This window comes from Poecilia reticulata, chromosome 2, assembly GCF_904066995.2.
Source record: "Poecilia reticulata chromosome 2, P_reticulata-male-v2, whole genome shotgun sequence".
Taxonomy (NCBI): Eukaryota; Metazoa; Chordata; class Actinopteri; order Cyprinodontiformes; family Poeciliidae; genus Poecilia; species Poecilia reticulata.
Genome location: NC_088831.1, coordinates 33,178,035 through 33,197,382, shown reverse-complemented (window position 1 = coordinate 33,197,382; position 19,348 = coordinate 33,178,035). Strand labels below are relative to the sequence as shown.

Genomic DNA, 19,348 nt, shown 5'->3' with positions numbered 1-19,348 from the left:
GTGAATGAGATTCTACAAAATGATTTTATTGTAATGGAATTTGGAAAATTTCCACCAACTTCACAAATATGGCGAACTATGTGTTGGTCTTTGAGATGAAATCCCTTAGAAATACGTTGAAGGTGGTAGTTGTAATATGACCAAATGCAAACATTGTTGCAAGGCAATTGATATGTATGTATTCAACAAGCTAACTTATAATAGATGAGTTGTTTAATCAGTCAATTTGGAAAGCACATTATACTTAAAAATAAACAACAGCACCACTTTAGTCATAGACATGTCGTAGACAGAATAACATCCCATTATGGAGTCGCTGCTGCCTCCCACTGTCCCACTGATCGTGCCTAAAATGTCTCCCACAGTCAAGCTAACACACCCGAAGTCCCTGACAGTTCTGACTGAGCGGCATTCCTGGGATACCCCCAGGATCCCTGCTGTGTGACCCCTCTATAAAAGTCAGGTGGTTCCAGGAGAGGTCAGACATGCAGAAGACAGACAGGAAGGGGGGTCAGCCAGGTGGCTCTGTAGATACGGTGATCTCACAAAGCTTAGCTGAATATCCACTCGGATGAATAATAATCGCATAATTTCTGGCCGTTTTACTCATCCCTGGCGACCTCTCTGTTATACATAAATACAGTTTAGCGTTCTGATCCGTGTAGGATAAATATACAGTATGTTCACAAACGATAACAGAACCTCGAGTCGGGAGCCTGGCAGGGAGTTAAGTGCTCCACTTATTTCTGTCATGCTCCTAAAGACGTGGTTTGTCATGCAAATGATCTTCAATAGACTTATTAACAACACAGTAGATTAGCTCCGTCGGATGATGATGGGGGTGGAGCATTTTAACGCCTTTCGCCCTCTGCAGACGGGGTGGGTCTGCTCACTGACTGTCACATGCACACACACGCACACACACACATGCAGAGACAGACATCTAATGTAATCTAAATACAGATGAGAAAAAAAGGCTGCTGAATGTGTTTGATTGTCTTCCAGCATGTGACGCTTTTGTTAATAGGTTTCTGCCCTTCTGTCGAAACAAAAACAGTTTGCGCCCATCAGTTTGTGTCAGCGTTAAATAAGAACAGCAGCTGCCTCCAGGCAGTCCTCCTCTAAACATGTTTACAGCCTCCTCAGCGTGGGGCCTCGAGCTGCGCCGCAGTATGAGAAGCAATTGAGGATTTTTCTCCCAGACACAAACTGGGGAAAGCCCTGTTCCCCATGGGGACTCCTCCTATTCCATTAGCAAATTTTCTGATCAGCTGCTCACTCTATTATTAATTCATACGTCCTCCCTGCACAGATGTTAGAGGTTGCCTTTAATCATCTGATGTTCCGCCTCTGTCACCGACATCCCCCACCCCCTCCACTTTGACGTTCTGGCTCAGACGCGCTGGCTGTGTCGCGTTCAGGAGGCAGACGGGACGGAAACAACAAAACGAGAAATTCTAAAGGATAATCGGCACGTTTGAGAACGGTGCCTAATTATTTAAAGTTAGCGGAAGAGCTCGTATTTTTGTGATGTCAATGAAACCCACTGAGGTTTTGCTTTTTGTAGAACATATAGCTCTCAACCTACTGGAGAGCCTAAATCCAGTGGGACCTTTGCCCAGATTCCCCTCTTAGCCTAATTCAGCCTGCTTAATTAATCTCACCAGCTACTTGGCACATTTCTGCTCGTTCCACTCTCACATCATTCAGGAGATGCCCTTACTATCCCTTCATTATTCTCCCTGCTCTTGTTTCCAATTTAAAACATACATACACATAAAGCAAAAAATTGAAAATATATATTTTTTCTGTATGCCTCTCCAACTCAGAAAATAGTCGTGTGTGTGCTTTTTTTTTAAAAATGGAGAATTGGGAGCAAAACAAATAGCAAATTTGCAAACCATTTAAAGAACTGTCCTGTAAATCTTCTTCCTTGTGGTTCTCAACCTCATTTTGCGAGAACCTCCCTTCTCTTTAACAGAGTTGGTGTGTGGCTCCACACCACCACAGCACACACATACACTTCTCTACACACATACACACACTGATGACTTCACACGCTAATGTGCAGCCATCAGTGTAATGAAGTTTGGTTTATACTTTTGTAAAAGGATCAGATTTCTCTCTCAAACTTACTCCCACTGAGCTGACAGTGAGCTGAATTTGTTTCTCCAGTTCATCCTGAAAGCTCTCAATGATTTATATGCATTTTCTCCCAATTCATGTTTCAAACTTGCCCTGAAGGATGGGTGCATAATGTGTTTTTCAATTTTTTTAAATTTAGTTTGTCTTTAATGTTTGATTCAGAATATAGCATATGTTTATTCATCTGACTATAACACGTAAATAGGAGCAATATGAAATGCAGCTATAACATATATATATATATATATATATATATATATATATATATATATATATATATATATATATATATATATATATATATATATATATATATATATATACTTAGTTAAAAATAAATTTAAAAACTAGCAGTAGTATGTTGGACTATTTATGTATGTATATATATATATATATTGATTGGGTTTGATGTCCAACATCAAACCCACTCGAGATATACTGATATGTTTTTAAAATCAGTATATGATGCAGTTAAAATTTATTGAATATTTTCAATCATTTGAATTTCTTAATTAAAATGATTAATTAAGAAATTAATATTGATTAATGTCACCCACATTGATTTTAATGAATTTCCACATCTGGAAATTACTATGCAAATAACGATTCTTCACAAGATCAAGAAAACAATCACGCGATTGTAATACAACTACAGTATCTTCAGTCAGAGGCTTTTTTTAGAACCACTGTAAAACAAACTGCTATTGGAGTTCCTTCCTGCCCGCAGCCATCAACTTCCACTCTTCTGAGAAAATAGCTTAATCTGAGTTTCATGCGTGAACAAGTGAGTGTAGACAATATGTGAATGAATTGTGAGACCAGCTAAAGTAGGCCATCTCCAATAGCAGCACCACTGAGTTCAGGTTCCTAGTTGTGCAGTTTATCTTTATCCTTTTAGGAGTTGCTTAAACCAGGTCACCATGGTAGAAAGTGACCCACAAAAGCACATAATCTCTCTATGTTTGGACTTTAAATGAACTTTTATGAAGCAGAGAGTGTGCAAGGTAAAGGTGAATGGAAGTGAGCTGTTTAAATGTGCTGGTAGTTTGTTAGTATCTGTGCGGTGATGTTGATCTGTTTAAAGTATGATTTTTTTAATTAAAATTTTCTTGCTCTTTTGAGTGAAACAGTCAAACTTCTAAAGAGTTTGTAGCTTAAATAACTCAAAAATAAAGTGACTCAGATAAATTTGAACGGTTCTCTGAACTGATTGTGTGTATGTGATGCAACAGAAACATTAGTTGACCCGATGATTTGTTGCTCTGCTGGCAGCCCACTCTGTGACGTGGCAACATCGTTAAAGATGTGAAGTGGGTAACTGTGGTCTAATCTCTCTGGACAGGTGTGAATGGTCACTGGGAGGCTTGTCTACTTCCTGATCAGCCATGCTAATGGAGGGTTTGTAAAGGGACATGGGCTTTGAATGTTTCTCTTTGTAACAAAGCAACCAGAATATTTTGTCTGGGACTTGCAGTGTGAGCATCCTCTCTGCAATACAGCTAGTTGCTGTTAAAAGAAAGATAGTCACATATTAGACTGAATCTCTTTGATTGGCTTTTGAAAGTTAAAAATGAGGCTGTATCACTATCTACATAATTTTTTTTACCTTCTTATTTTTTGGTTGCTTTTGGTAACCAGTCCTAGAAATATTCTACTCCACCATAAAATGTCAACACTGACTCTGTCCGAAGGTTACGGGAGAAATAAAATCAATGAATTTCAAATAAATTATTTTAGAAATAGTTAGATTGAATTGCCAAATTTTCATGTATGTTTGTTAGAACATACATGATGTTGAGACGATCAAAAAGGTTTTGGTTTGAGAATTCGGTTTGCAACCCCCATCACACCGCATGTGTTATATATTTTAAGTGTATGATGCAATACATTGGAATTAGATTTAGAAATAATAGGATGTCAAAAATACTATGACGCAGTGTCCAAGTAGTTCCAATACATGCACACTGTACACAGAGCTCTTGTCTCAAGTTGGGCTTTTAAATGTCCAAGTAGCTAAGGCTACTTTTAAATGTGTAATAAATTGTAATTTAGGATCAGAAGGCTATGGATCTAGACCTCGAAAAGGGCGTGTCTAGAACTGCTGTGAATTAGACCCGTTCAATAGAAAGGAGTGCTGCATGATTAACATTTTTTTTCTCTTCAGTATCAGAAAAAAAAAAAAGCACACAAATATCCCTGAAAGATACATTTGAAGCAGATCCTCCGCATCTAAGCACTACAATTAAAATACTTTTCAGGAAACCAGCTGTGTGCACTCAGGCTTCACCCTGCAGCACCACAGCTGCTGAATGGTGTTCACTAAACAGGGGACTCATTCATCACTTCCCTGAATCCACACTCTGATCCAAGAAATTAGCCTGTCATAACTAATTGTTCAAGCATGTCCAACTCAGGTTCAGTTAATTAGCTTTCCTTTGTTGCGGCTCATCTGATCACCTGATACTGTCTGAACTCATGCCATGGCAGGCAGAGAGAGAGAGAGAAAAGAGAGAGAGAAGGATAGACAAGAATAGAGAGCGAAAGAGCAGTAGCACCTTGTGCTGTGTATGTCCTTAAATATTTAAGTGGCGTTCATTAGAAAATCTCTGAGCTGGATGTCATCATACAAGCCGTGGAAACTCAAGCCGTGACCTGCGGCATCACGTCTTTCAGGCAGAGTGGTTTCTGTGTCAGAAAGCACGATGGGACGTTTCTGCGAGGCCTGTTGGCGGCGGACCGAGTTACTGTTGTCACTGGGTCAGCCTCAGCGCTGCTGCTGCTGCACGTGGTCGGTGACACACACAGCATCAGAAATCTGTGACGAGGTTCAGCTGAAAGTGAAGTGGCAGCAGTTCATCTTAGAACTAATACAGCCATTAAAAACATCTGGTTAGAAGAAACACAGACGTGAAGTCAAATGACGCCCTGTAATTAAACCCAGAGGCAATTGGTTCATTATCAAATCTGCGCTGTACTTTCCAGGGATTATCACGCAAGAAGTTGCCGGTTCACTGTTTTATAGAGTGGTTGGCCATGCAGCATCAGCAGCAGGTAATTCAAGTCTTGGGGACTTTAAAACACAAGCTGATACCCGTGCCCCCTTTGTGTCCCAGCTGGCCTTTGTTTGAGATATTTCCGCCTGGGTAACTTCCGAACGCGGGGTTAGACGAAGCAGCCTTTGTCCCGACTTAGTGACGGAGCCCCTGAGGATGGAGAGACGAGTGCGGGGGCAAGTTTTGTTTGGACCATCTGTTGCTATTGCTGAGAGAATTTGTCTTGACTTTATACTTTATACCCTCCTTTCTCAGACTCCTTATACACACATTCAGAGATACAAAGACAGATAGATGGACAAAAACCCCAAAAAGTGTTACTTAAGTTACTTGAAAATATTTAAATCTATCTTAAATTATTCTGATTAAATATCTTGTTAGAAGCTGCAACAGACTTAAGACTCAACCAAGATTTAAGATTATTATTTTTTAGTTTTGATCAATGTTATGTGACCTGAACATTTTGAAGTGAAAATCTCTGTTGAAATGCAGCAAAAAAGATTCAAGTTTTCAATAATGTTTAGTGAAACATTATTCATCCTGAACACACACTCATACTGAAGCTTTTCTATTGATGACATTGTTGATAGTACAACAATACAGCCAAAGTACGCTGGTGTGTTAGAATGGTCCAATCCAGGTCCAGTCAATCAATTGAAAATCTGTGGCAAGGTTTAAATTGTTCAGACGCTCTGACCAAGTTTTGATAAGAAAAGTTTGCTAAATTTTCAGTCTCTACCTGTGCAAATCTAGTGGCAAAATAACCTAAAAGGCTTGAAGCTGTATGTGTAATAAAATGTGGTCCTACGTCACTTTGCGCACCTGACTTTTCAGATCTTTTCACCATTATTCATTTCTGTGTGACACAAAAATAAAGGCTGTAGCGTAAAAACAATGGACATCGATTCTTTGGAAGGCACTGAATGAAAAATAATTTGCACCTCGGTCCTAATTATTTTCTCAAGAAGACATACCGCTTGCAGACTTGACAACTGTTCCTGTCATGAATGAATTTTGAAAGTATTTATGAGATGTAGCAGGAAAAACAAACTCCAGATGAACGGAGAACATCTGGGTCTGTCTCAGCAACTGAGCCGCCTAAAACCCACACTTTCCCCCCCGCCCCCAAATGTCTGCATGATTGAAATTTTCTACTGATGCAACACTGGATTTGCTGAGCGGGAAAGCACAAATCCATGAGCCATCCCAAAGCTTTCCAAGTTACCACTTGCCCACGGTTGTTGCCTGCTTGTCTTGTGATCTTCAGTGTTACAACATATTTTCATCTTTTGCCTCTTTGTAACCAGAATAACTGACACAAAGAACCTGAGCAGGATGGAAAGTTAAACAATTTAAGGCTTTAAACTCCTCCTCTCCACAGTTATATAACAGCAAAAGATTTACTTCAAATCCTCGCAGGGAGCTCGATTAATCCCCTCGCTTGTCTCACGTGAAGCAGCTTTTAAAGGTTCCACCCTTGCACAGTGAGATGGTACCAGGCCGACACTGTCGCCCCCCCAATGTGGAGCTCACTAATCATGTAATGAAATAACTGAACTTTTGTGTCACTGTGAGGCCACGTGTTGCGGAGCACCTCCATTACACATGTGTTTGTCTCCTTTTCAACACAATAGGAGGAGGGACATTATCAGCTGCCCACACCCTTCCTTTTCCCCCCCACCTCACCCGCCTCTTAATTTATAGGACCCTCTTCATCCCACTGGCTGCCATCCCCTGAGGCCTGATGGCCACTTTTAGCTCTGCTTCATTAGCCGGATGTAAGCAAAAACAAAAAGAAGGCTTGATGGAAGAGGGCGGCATGAAAACATCAGTGCTTTGTCTAAAGAGCAGGACTAAGTTTTAAGTGTCAAACAAAGATGCAAGATCAAACTTCTCTTTGAACTGTTAAGGAAATATATTTATTGGATTTTGTAACAGAATAACTCCACAAGCAGCAATCGTTCCTAAAGCATCAAATCGTATCACGCAAGACCGTCCTGATAGTTCCTCTCATACGCTCCATGGATGAGACTGTACGCTGCCATGGCAGCCTGTTGTTAATTGTTAATGAGGATTGATGTCTGGAAGTGGTGACCTCGTCTAAGGTTTCCTAGTGGAATCCATGCATATTGATCTTTTCAGATTTTATGCTCTGTCGGACACACAATTCATTTACGCTCCCCCGACCGCCTCATCGGCAGCACTTCTGACGATTGATGGTTGGTTTAGAGATGAGCTTTTTGTGAGGGGGGTCCGACTCTGACATAGGTGTTCAGCTAAAACCGTACTCATAAAATGATACTGCATTCTGCACTCTAATTCCACGGAGTCTGTGATCTTCTAAATCTGACTTGGGCAACATATTTTCAGGATTTATGGAAATTTTGTTTGTTTAGACTTTAAATGCTGACTTTTCTTTCACATTCTGTCAATTCCTTGACCATTTGAAAAAAAAAAAACATTTTAATATGGATTATTTTGGCACTTTGTTTCCAGTATATATAAATATATATATATATATATATATATATATATATATATATATATATATATATATATAGAGTTTTACGGTGTGTCTGAACCAGCTTTCCACATCTAGACACAACACATTCAATTTCTTCTCTGTAAAATGGCACAAACTAAGTCCAAACTGACATTGTCCATAGACATTAACTCTTAAGTATGTTTCACGTCTATATTACAGTGGAAAGTTTAATGTGGGAAATATAGATAGGAAAAGGTTGAGCAGGTAAAAACCTGAAAAATGAGATAGAGTGCAGAAAAAAGTTTAAAAGTAGGATTTCATTTCTGTCTCTAAGACAATTCACAAATCAAGATGGATTCTGATTAAACTAATTTGTTTTGTTCATTTTTGTCAGTTAATTTATTTATTCACTATAATGTAAATAATAGCTAGGATTACTTTAATACACTAGCAAAAATGTGTAAGTTTAATGTTCAAAGTGTTCTTAAAGGAAATAATGGAGATATATTTCATTTTTACTGGTTATTACTAATATAGCTGCTTTGGGGCTTGTAATCTTATATTTTCCTCATAAACCAACTGTAAGTCAAAGGTTTAATCTTTGAAGCTTCTTTGACGATAGTTTGGATGAATCGAAGCCGTAGCCTAGCAGTTGTAGTAAAATGTCTGACGTGACCTAAATCTTTCCTTAAACACCCTTCGGTGTGTCAGATTTGTCCTGTGTAAGTGTGGGAATAAAAAAAATACAATCAGAAGATATCATTCTTAACATAATTTTATGCAAAAATCCCTAAAACTTTAAGGTCAGACGCTGTGTGTATATGTTAAGTATATTATGTTGTTTTTTTGTGTTTCAGGGAGCCCGCGTCTGGCTGAGACATAAGGAGCAGCTCCTTCCCTCCACTGTCAGCTCTTCTGATGACTTGTCCCTGGTTCTCACATCTGACTACGGGAAGGTGAAATTATTTTTTTCCCTCTTCATATCTTGCTGCTTAATGACCTGGTCCACTTGCAATATGGCTTGCAAGAAGTTATTTCAAGTCCACCACAAAGCAAAAATGCACCTTAACGTCCAAGCTGGAGCTTCAACGCATTGTGTGAATGAACCATTTCCGCTCAGTTTTGTTATAATGTGAGGAGGAAATTACCCATTGTGCATGTGTGCTTACTGAGCTGATTGTTTTACTGTATGTGTTTCATTTGATGGCTCTGCAGTGCGATCAACACCTTTTGTAAGTAAGTAAGAATGATAGGAATGAAGTCCCACTGACAAGTCATTGAGCTGAGCTTATCTGCCTGGCAGTGTGCAGCAGTCTTTGTGTCTGGAGGAAATCCTGTTTGAGACGAAGACTCACAGAGAGAAGTCTGTATGTCAGATGCTGCAAATCAGAAGAAGTCAATAACAAGTTTGCTGGGTTTTTTTTTTTTGTGCAAAGTGCAATTAAATGCATAATAGTCTACGAGTTTTCAGATTCAGGTTAAAATGACTTCTGTTCACAGGATTTTGTTCACAGGAGTACCATATGGCCATGATGCTAACAATTGTCCTAAGCCGACTGTAAGTTAAAGGTTCTTTCACTATTTCTAAAGTGATAGAAAAAGTAATATGAATGGTGGGAAAGTTTGAAGTATCAAGAACCAATGTGTGGAAATACAACTACAGGCATAGATATTCTTGCAGTAATGGGTTCAGTTTAGTCCAGTTAATGTTATTTATATAGCACTGGTTCACAAGAAATGCATCCCCCTCCACCCACTATCTAAAAACAATTATTCAGATCAGTGAAATTTGCTCATGCTGTGACAAATTCACAGAAATTTCTCCTCACTTTTATCCATTTTCAGTGGCGCTTCAGATAAAAAGAAATACGGGAAAAAAGCATCGGAAACCGTTCAAATGTTGAAGACCGCTTACAAGGATGATGTGTCAAGCTCAAGTTTACTCGTGGTTCACCCGCTTTAAAAATGGTGAAATGTCAATTGATGATCAACCGCTTTTTTTCCCGAAGCAAAACTTCACAGCCGCGCGCTGCTCATAAAACTTCTCCATGAAGAAAAACAACGGCTGAAAAAAAGCACCTCTTCCAAGAAAATTCACTGCGGGTAGACGAAACCTTCCACATCACCGCCGCTTGGCACACTGATTGAGAAGGCGTGGTTGAACACATAACTAGCGGCAGAATCATGTATTACGAAAACTGCGCGTTCAGCAGCGTCATTCTGGAAACTTTTGAGTACCCCCTCGTATTAACAGCTGACATTAGTATATTTTGAAGTACTGATTTGAGCCCCAAAGTGGGGTCTTACTCCTAACTTTGGGAAGTACATTCCTGATTTTTGGGAGGGATATTTAGAAAAGAAATTCACAGACTAAATGCACCCCACTATACTTTTCCTCTATCACATTAATATGCAGCCTGTCACTGACCCAGACTGTTACCTCAACATGCTATTAAACATTAACCTTCATGCCATGCCAGGGAATTGTGGTGTGTTGAGCTTCAACAACTTCCTCTCCATTGTCGTCCAATACTGACACAATGTCTGATTATCTTCCACTTTTTGACCCATCTCTGTTTGTTCAGTGCGTAAATATTACTTCAAAGAAAACGACCACAACATTTTGCTTTAATAACCACGTGGGAGTTTTGTTTATTCAGTCCAAGATGTTAACCTTCTGGTCGCTGGCAAAAGTTGGACACTGAACTTCCTGAATAACACATTCCAGTTTGTTTAGTGAGACACAAACAAAGTTGTTAATGACTTTTTGACCGCCATCGAGCCTGTGGGTGACATCCCAGCGTTGGGGCTAATCCTGGACAACAATAGATCAGTACTATAAAGAGGAAGGTTTGGTATCTAGCCCGGAAACAGGAACAGGAATTTCACTCTGAATACACAGATCACAGAAGAGTGGATCTCAGGAAACATCAGTTCTGACTATGTACTCCCAACTATATATTTGGTTATATCGTAGCTCCGAGACGACTTAGATCTGGCACATACTGCACCAGCTTGTTGCTTTATGGCTACTGAGAGCATCGGTACCCAAAAACAGGACTCTGGTAGCACCATTTGCCAGAAAACAAAACATCTTTTGTCCAAGACTGGAGTAGACGTTTTCATGAACTTGACAATGAACTGTTTTTGGAATAACCTCAGTGGAGGTGTGAAGTACTCTACTGCAGAACACATGGCTGCAGACTTCTACACATGCATTGACAGAGTAATAAAAATGTGGATAGCATTGTGAGCTACTTACCCTGTTCACTGCAATCATTTTTGACAGCCTGCCAAAGTCACAGCTCCATATGACAGCTACAGGGGATTCAAGGGTTCTAGGTGGGCTCATCTAAACACTTGATGCAATCAACATCTGAAAATCCCAGCAGTATCCAGACATAGGTCTTGCATAGCCTACCTTCAACACTAGCTCTGGTCCATCACGGCCTCCTTTTAAATGGAAAATAAAAACCTCTACCTGGGGACCCATTTTGTATACTAATAACATTATCATCCAACACTTATAGCCTACTTTATGTTTGTTTTGTTCTTCCCTAATGGTCTTGATCACATAACCTGTAGCTTACAATGCCTGATTATCTAAAACAGCTGCTCTCATTCACATATGGTAAAGTTTTTTTTGCGCAGAAGGCAAAACTTGTTCATTTGGAACACATGTTTAATTGCAGTCACTTGTAAAACACTCTAACTTTGTATTTCCTGTGGTTTTGTTCAGGCAAATGAGCTGATGTAAACAAGAGACACCATCTGTGCCGTTTTTCTGGCCATAATGAGAGATACTTAACATGATGTTAAGTAAGTAATATGTGTTTTGTAAACAAAAAACATATTACCAAGCACATCTTTTTCTCCCAACATACTCGCTCTCTCTCTCTTTCTTTTGTGCACTTTAAATTCACTACTGAAATCTCTTGCTGTGAGATGCTTTGAGTGAACATTAGTTGTGGAGAATATCTGAACAAGATGCTATTATTTTATTCTTACGAGGCGAACCCATTGATCTCAAGTGGCTCAAATTCTCACTCAGCTGCACATAAACAAATTATCTGTGTTTGTCACTCTGCTGGTAAAAAAAACTGAAGCATGCATGCTTGGAAGCTGGTTAGTCATGTACTGTAAATACGTTATTGCACAGTAGTTGTGGTAATGTGCTGCATTCTCAGCCTTGGGTATCCAGGCAGGTTCGAATATAAAATGATTAAGAGAACCAGAGCAAACTTATTCATCCATGCGGCATTCTGGGATGCTTTATGATTTGGTGAGTGGTGAAAATATCTGGAGTGTGAATGGGCGCAGTAGAAAAGAATCTCAAAACCCTGAGTTAGGACCCTAAACTCTTAACGGTGGGTTAATGTTGATGTTTCTGTGACAGGAAGTGGGATTTGGGGAGGGACTTTTGAATCTGACCTGGTACTGGAATGTCTCGTGTGATTGCAACATCTGAGCAGAGCATTTTGGTTATCAGGCCAAACATATGGACTCCCCTGCTGCTTCCAAGTAAAAAGATTCTGTAGCGAGAATGAGAGGAATGCAAGACTGAACAACAGCTCGTCTCCATCTTCAGGATCCTCCACTGACCTCATGTGATCCTCTGTTCCTGATCTGGCATTTTTCAGAGATTTATCAGCACTTTGGGAACCAAACAGAGTTCTATAGAACCAATGTTCTCAGTAAAGTCCTGACATTGTGTACTGTAGTATGTCTAGACATTAGTGAGGAACTTCCTTGAACCATGTCAGAGGTGAGGTCTTTTTTTTTTTTGTCCCAAGTGTTAACTCAAAGGGGTTTGTGAATGTGAAGATAGAGGCCTCTGCCTTTAGAAACAGACCTAATCCCTTTCAGTTACCATGCATGTCTAGTGAGGCCGGATGGCACTATGACTCTTACCCAGCTGGATTAACAGTATGTGTATTATTCTCAAAGTAGTTTGCGTTAAGAAAAGAAAAAGCAAATGAGTCGCCTAAAGAGGTATTGTAGGTGATGTCTTTTTTATCCCGTTTAAAGGCTTTTTCATAAAAGTTACGTAATTTGATTACACCTAAATAATAATAATAATTGCTTTTTCATGTCCAAAAACAGTTTATAATTTTAATTATATGTTATTTACATCATACTTGGTCTCAATTAAAGATGTTTGTATGCTTTCAATTTTAATTTTTTTTCATAGTCCTCTAGCACACAGTTTGTGGTTAAAATGGATCACTGAAGGCCCCCTGCCTTAATCACTCTGTTGAGTCTTTATGTCCACTCATGACTAAAGCGACAAACTTATTTCTTGCGTCTGTCTTTCTAAACGTGTTGGTAAAAATGTAAACAAAATGTTTTCTGTGGCAGTTTTTATTGTATTTTTTTACCGTCATTATTTGTTTCTTACACACTCCCTCCATCTTTTCATTTTCCTCCGGGGTCTGGATGGGATTCCCTTTGCAGCAGATGGATTCACTGTAAGACAGAGGGCAGTCAAAAACACTTTTAAAAATCAAAAAGGAAGACAAAGAAAGAAAGACTGTGTTTGTTAGTGTTTGTGTCTGTCCACGTGTCCCACATAAAGGGCTGAATTTATAGGAAGCATGTCTGAGCAGAAGAGCCTGACTCCACCTACAGTATGTGTGAATATTAAGTGGGGCTGGGTGAACAAAGCAGCAGCAGCAGCAGGGTGGGGCTTCAGAGGAGAGCGAACAAAAGGACAAAAACATCACTGTCTCCAAAAAAGTTTAAGTGCACTGGAAGCTCCAATTTCAAGAATTTTGTTTTTATTGAGGCGCAGCTGTAGATTTTTGCACAGTTTATTGCATTTTAACTTGTTCTGGAAGTGTATGTTGTAAAAAAATCAAACCAGTAACAACAAACATGCATACGTTTTATAATTACCTCTAGTTACCTGTAGTGCTACAGCTTAAAATGTTTTGCTTATTTATTGTTTATCAAAAACAAACAAAAAAAGATGACTAAACTGCTAAAGGATGTTAATGCACAATATAGATGCTGAAGGTAATAGAAAATAGAGGAAATTATTATTTATAAATAAATGTATTTACCATCCATTTTCTTACACCCTTGTCCCTCAGTGGGGTTGGGAGGGTTGCTGGTGCCTATCTCCAGCTGGCGTGCCAGGTGAGAGGCTGGGTGCACCCTGGACAGGTTGCCAGTCTGTCGCAGGGCAACACAGAGACACACAACCTCATGTTTTTGGACTGTGGGAGGAAACCGGAGTACCTGGAGAAAACCCATGCATGCACAGGGAGAGCATGCAAACTCCATGCAGAAAGACCGGGGCTGGGAATCGAACCCAGAACCTTCTTGCTGCAAGGCAACAGCTCTACCAACTGTGCCACTGTGCAGCCTTTTATTTACCATATATTTAGAAATAAATATATACACAGTTCATAAATGATTAGATGCTGAATTTTTCTCCATTTTTACAGAATTGTCTCTTTGTTTTTGAATATTTAAATCATAATTTTGATCAACACAAGCTAACCCCTCCGAGTCTGTTAGTTTCACCTAACTTTACAAACATGTCATTTTCTGTCACGTGTGCAGCCACGTCCTCTGCAGCGGAGGTTACCAGCTTTCCAGTGTCAACACAGTTTGGAAAGAATCGAACGGTGCAGTAAACAACTCCACCACTCAATCCTAAATCACATGTAGTTGTAAATGGCCTGAAGCAATCTCTGGCTGCTACTACACCAACTCTGATTTCAAACGCTCATCTAACTTGTGACATGTGGGTAGTTCTCAAAGAGCTAATTAAATTATTTTTTTTTTTACAGTTGGATTTGGGTTGCACATGTATTTGTTTGTAAACTGCTGGTAGAACTAGTTATTATAGTTCTAACAAAACATTTTTCGCTTGTTGAAAATCACAATTTAAAAGATCCCGTCCTGTTCAATAAATGAGATATTGTCAGTGAACTGTATTAAGATAAAGAAGAACTATTAACAATCTACAGTAACTGAGTTCAGCAACCCATCTCACTGGGCCGTAACCCACAGTGAAACTAAGACCCCTCTAAGGCAAAACAGAGAAAAATGAAACCCTTTTGATGTTGGAAATTCCAGCTCGACTTTCCACGAATGTTATCCCTGATGTTTTGGACATGTAACAGTCCCTGAGGGGTCGCACTGTGAAATCTGAACAGTGGCGTTTTTTAGGGGTTTGCACTGTGGTCTAGAGACATTTTCACACACAAAGTGCTGTCTCTTATAAAAGCTGGTTATAAAGTATTCTACTTTAACTACAAACATTAGCCTGACTTCTTTCTTCTAAAGAAGGAAGTCATTTGAATGTCTTGAACCTTGTTTTACATTTTATCACGTCCACTGCTGCTGCCAATGTGTTTTATCAGGATTTTATGTGGTAGACTAACACAAAGCAACACATAAACTTAAAAGCAAATAGATATTTTTAAAAATTATTACAGATAAAAATCTGAAAAGTGTGGTGTGCATTTACATTCAGCCCTCAGGAGTCAATGATTTTGTCTTTTGATGTTTGTCTCTACCAGCTTTGCACATCTTTCTGTTCATTCTTGTTTTTTGAAATTACTCAGACTCAGTCAGATTAGATCAGCAGGTTCTGAGAATATCAGTCCACAAGTTGTACCACTGACTCTCGGTGGGATTGAGGTGTGGACTTTGACTGGACCATTCCTACACATGAAAAGGCTTTGATCTAAAACTTTACATGGCTCATGCTGTAGATTAAGGGTCATTGCTCATTTTAATAGTAAATTGCTTTCCCAGTCTTTAGTTTTTCAATTTAAAATTTTCTACCAGTAGATTGAAACATACCTAATTCACATTTTCTTTTTTTGTGTGACATTTTAAAAGTCTGCTCAAAATGTTCAATACAGTTTAATGGAAATATAACTTAACTCACACACAAGTGGATCCTTTTTACGAAGGCAATTGGATGCCCTAGACTTTATCTGAAGGCATCATAGTAAAGGGGACTGACATATGTGTGCCACACTTTTCAGATTTTCATTTAAAAAGAATTTAAAGCAGTGTGTCATTTTCCTTCTACTCCACAATTAAGCACCTCTTTGTCTTGCAATATTGCATACAATTCTATTAAAATGTCAGTGTTGTTTTGTTTTAATGGAGAAAATGTGAACAAGCACATGGGGTGAGTATACTTTAACAAGCTGTTGTTCCTCCCTTATGAGTGCCGTGAAGGAGTAGACAACATTGGTGGGCTTCATGGTTGTTTCCTGTTCATTTGTCTTCCTGTCAGCTAGTTTTATGAAGCAATAAGTTTAATATATAAGCAAAGTTGTTGTGCGTGCAGAGAAATATTCAGGAGTCATCTGAGTCTCTACTACTTATTCCTGAAACTTGAGCTGAAACTAAGAGCAAACTCTTGCCTGTTAGCGTTTTCTATCCTCATCTTTGCTGCTGGTGAACCCAATGCCACTTTATACTTGAGAACTGTAAGGAATGCTGACAGACAGTGGAAGTATCATCAAGTCTATGTGGTTTGTTTGATACTGTGTTGGGTTAAGAAGAAGCGAATTAAAAATCTTAGTTCTGTTGCAATTTCTTCCCACATAAATGGATAAAAACAATGTAATTGTGCTCCCTTTTTTAGGCAGCCCAGGATAATGATGATTAAATCCGACATATTTCCAAAGAAAAGCAGATGGTTTTATGTGCAAATAATTTTCATTCTCAAATAAGGAATTGAGAGATTTTGGTGAATGGTTACATTTACGAGCAACAGAAGGATTTAGGCATTAAAAGAAACTCACACGGGTTTCTGCTGCTGAACCAATCCCAGTTAATATCTGAATCCGGTTAATGTTAACAGAAAATACATCACTGTCTATCTACCATGTTCTCTGTTCATGTTACTTTTCACTCCAAGTCTCTTTGACTCTATCCAAATTGTTTCACAACATTTCCTTTGCTTTAATAACTCACGACTCCACATCAAACCAAAACATCTCTGAGCACCGACTAATAGTTGTTTATTGGAGTCAGATAATTCCTTACTCCTTCAATCTATGCTTCGATTCCTAGTAGATTATGGAAAATATTTTTAATGATCTAAGCAAGTGTAAAACGACCCAGTGGTAGTACAATTTGACATGTGGTTCATAAGAAACACCTCATAGCAGACAGATCTTTTTGCATGAGGCGGGTTAAAAAGAGATCAAAACTATGAAATGACAAAATATTAAAATGACCAGAACATGCCGTTATACAGTAAATGCTACTTTTAGCCACAGCAATTGTTCTGTTCAATTTTTGTTGAAAAGATCATTCCTCATCATCAGACTTCAACACTAATATTTTATCAATGCCAAGTCATGTAAGAACGTAGGTTTTTATAGCAGCACTTAAGATCTATTTGTCTTATGAGCCTTGGTTTGCAAAAAAACCCCAATTAAATCGAAACATGTTTTTGTTTTACAGCTATTCTTCCAGGCATCTGTTTTTATTAGTCACTTGGGTTCTGCTGTGATTCTGGGCCATTTTTGAGGGTGTGGAGTTGGATCAGATTGTGGATGGACATGATCTGATCTAGATCTCCCAGTTTATGCTGGATAAATGAGATCACTCCCACAGTGATCTCATTGTGGGAGATCACTGAACTGTGTTAATAACAAAAACATTGAGCAACTCACGATATTGATTTTGTTGTGATTAATTTTCTTCAGCTCACGTCCATTCTCCAATTGACCTATATTTTTTATTACCGAATTTTCTGCACTATAAGGCGCACCTTCAATGAATGGCTTATTTTAAAACTTTTTTCATAGTTTCATGTAGCGTCTATTCTATGCGCATAATAAGGCGCATAGAATAGACGTGACCTATTTGTTCCGTACTCTACAAATGTGGATGTGGAATAACAAAGAAATGGTCCCCGAGTACTTTATATACTAGGCTGTCCCAGTCATTGTTTCACTCACGGTGTTCGTGTTGCGATATTGTGTCCAACTGCTTTCTGGGTAACGCAGACCAACCGACACGCTGCCGCCGCAGTCTCTGTCTCTCTTCCCCCTCTGTATAGGGGCTGGTCCCTTGGTAACCCTAGTCGAAGCACCATGTCTAAAGCCATGTTGTTGTCATAAAGAATGTCAACAAAACAGTCCGATTCCGGTCGGCGAGGAGAGCCTTCCGTGACTGGGCCGGGGCGTGGCCGGACGATGGTCACCCTTCTCCGTTCGCGCACAGCATGTTGGTGGAGAACGCGGTGCTAAATGACCTGCAGACACTTGACTATCAGGTAGGTCGGTAGATACATAGACATCATATACGTGTGTTCATGTCTATGGGTAGATAGGTCAGTCAAACTTCATTAACAAACCAGCGTTCTGACAACTATCCCAGCATGCACCGCGCGCTTCTTCTTCTACGGGTGAAAATGATGTCGGCGACTGCTTACCGTTGCTACCGTTGCAGTTGCTAGACCTGTTGTGGCTCAATATTGGTCCATTTATAAGGCGCACCGGATTATAAGGCGCACTGTTGGCTTTTGAGAAAATTGAAGGTTTCTAGGTGCACCTTATAGTGCAGAAAATACGATACTTTGAATAACTTTTTAAAAATTCATGCATATCTATATTTTATCCTGTAACAATGGCTTTAATCTGCTCCTTTGGTAGAAGATTTGACACATTTACAGAAATATTTGAGGTCAGTTTACAAACATGTAAACTGACATCATTGCTCTAATTCAAAGCATAAAACTAAGAACAGTTGGTGATGATAATGTAACATTCAAATCATTGCAGTTTTAAAGTTGTCTGCCTACAGCTATTTTGGCTTGACTTAGATTTGTCAGTGCTCAAGTGCTTACTACACAGAAACCCTTTGTCATTTTGTTTTTATTGAGTAATAAATAAAATAATCAGATCCAGATGAATAATTGGATGGACTATCTGCTTAAGTAGCCAACTTACAGTCAGCTGCCTTACAGGAGACATGCTGACTGGAAATGGAGTGTCTTTTGCAACTCAGAACATTTACAAAGAGACAAATGTATCTGCCTGGTAAGTGAGAAAAAAGTGAAAAAGTCTTCTTTTTGCCAGTTTTCAATCAGTGGATAGCAACATGCTGAGGAAGAGATGTTGCTGTCTTACAAAACTTACTTTTTCGACCAGCTAATACCAACTACTCTGAATTTGTCAATAAGAAATGCAGAAGAATATATAACAATAGCATGAAAAGGTTTTTTTTTTCTTAATGTTTGCACTATTTTGATGATTTTATCTGATACCTTAGTTGTTTTATTTGTCTTTTTAAATTCAGTCTTTTGTTTCCTACTCCTTAATAAGATTTTAGCACCACTAAGTGGTTATGTGTGTGTGTTTTTTTTTTAGTAAATTTAATGTATGTACTTATTCAAGCAGCAAACTGCAGCTGGACTGTTTTTTTTTAGCTTATTCTGGTCATGAATGCCAATTAAAAGCATAAACAGAAGTCAATACCAGGCATTTATTGGCTGTCTGGAAATGAGCTGCTCCATGTCTGGTGTATGATATTGATTTTACAAGCCTTGAATTTATTATGTTTCCACTGCCACTTTTTCTTCTTCCCCCTTGTGGTTAAAGCTGTTTTGATGCATACTTGTGCTAACTTGTGGTCTTCCTGAATCAAATTCAAATATAATTAATCAATTACCGAATAA

At 38.9% G+C, this 19,348-nt stretch overlaps 1 protein-coding gene across 1 annotated transcript in view; it reads left to right on the top strand.

The window, feature by feature from the left end:
* myo10l3 (myosin X, like 3) overlaps nt 1-19,348 on the top strand; it is a 67,847-nt gene that overhangs the window by 8,577 nt on the left and 39,922 nt on the right. The window contains exon 2 of the mRNA XM_008403966.3: nt 8,541-8,639. Within this exon, the coding sequence (XP_008402188.1) occupies nt 8,541-8,639 (99 nt within the window). The remainder of the gene's footprint in view (nt 1-8,540; nt 8,640-19,348) is intronic.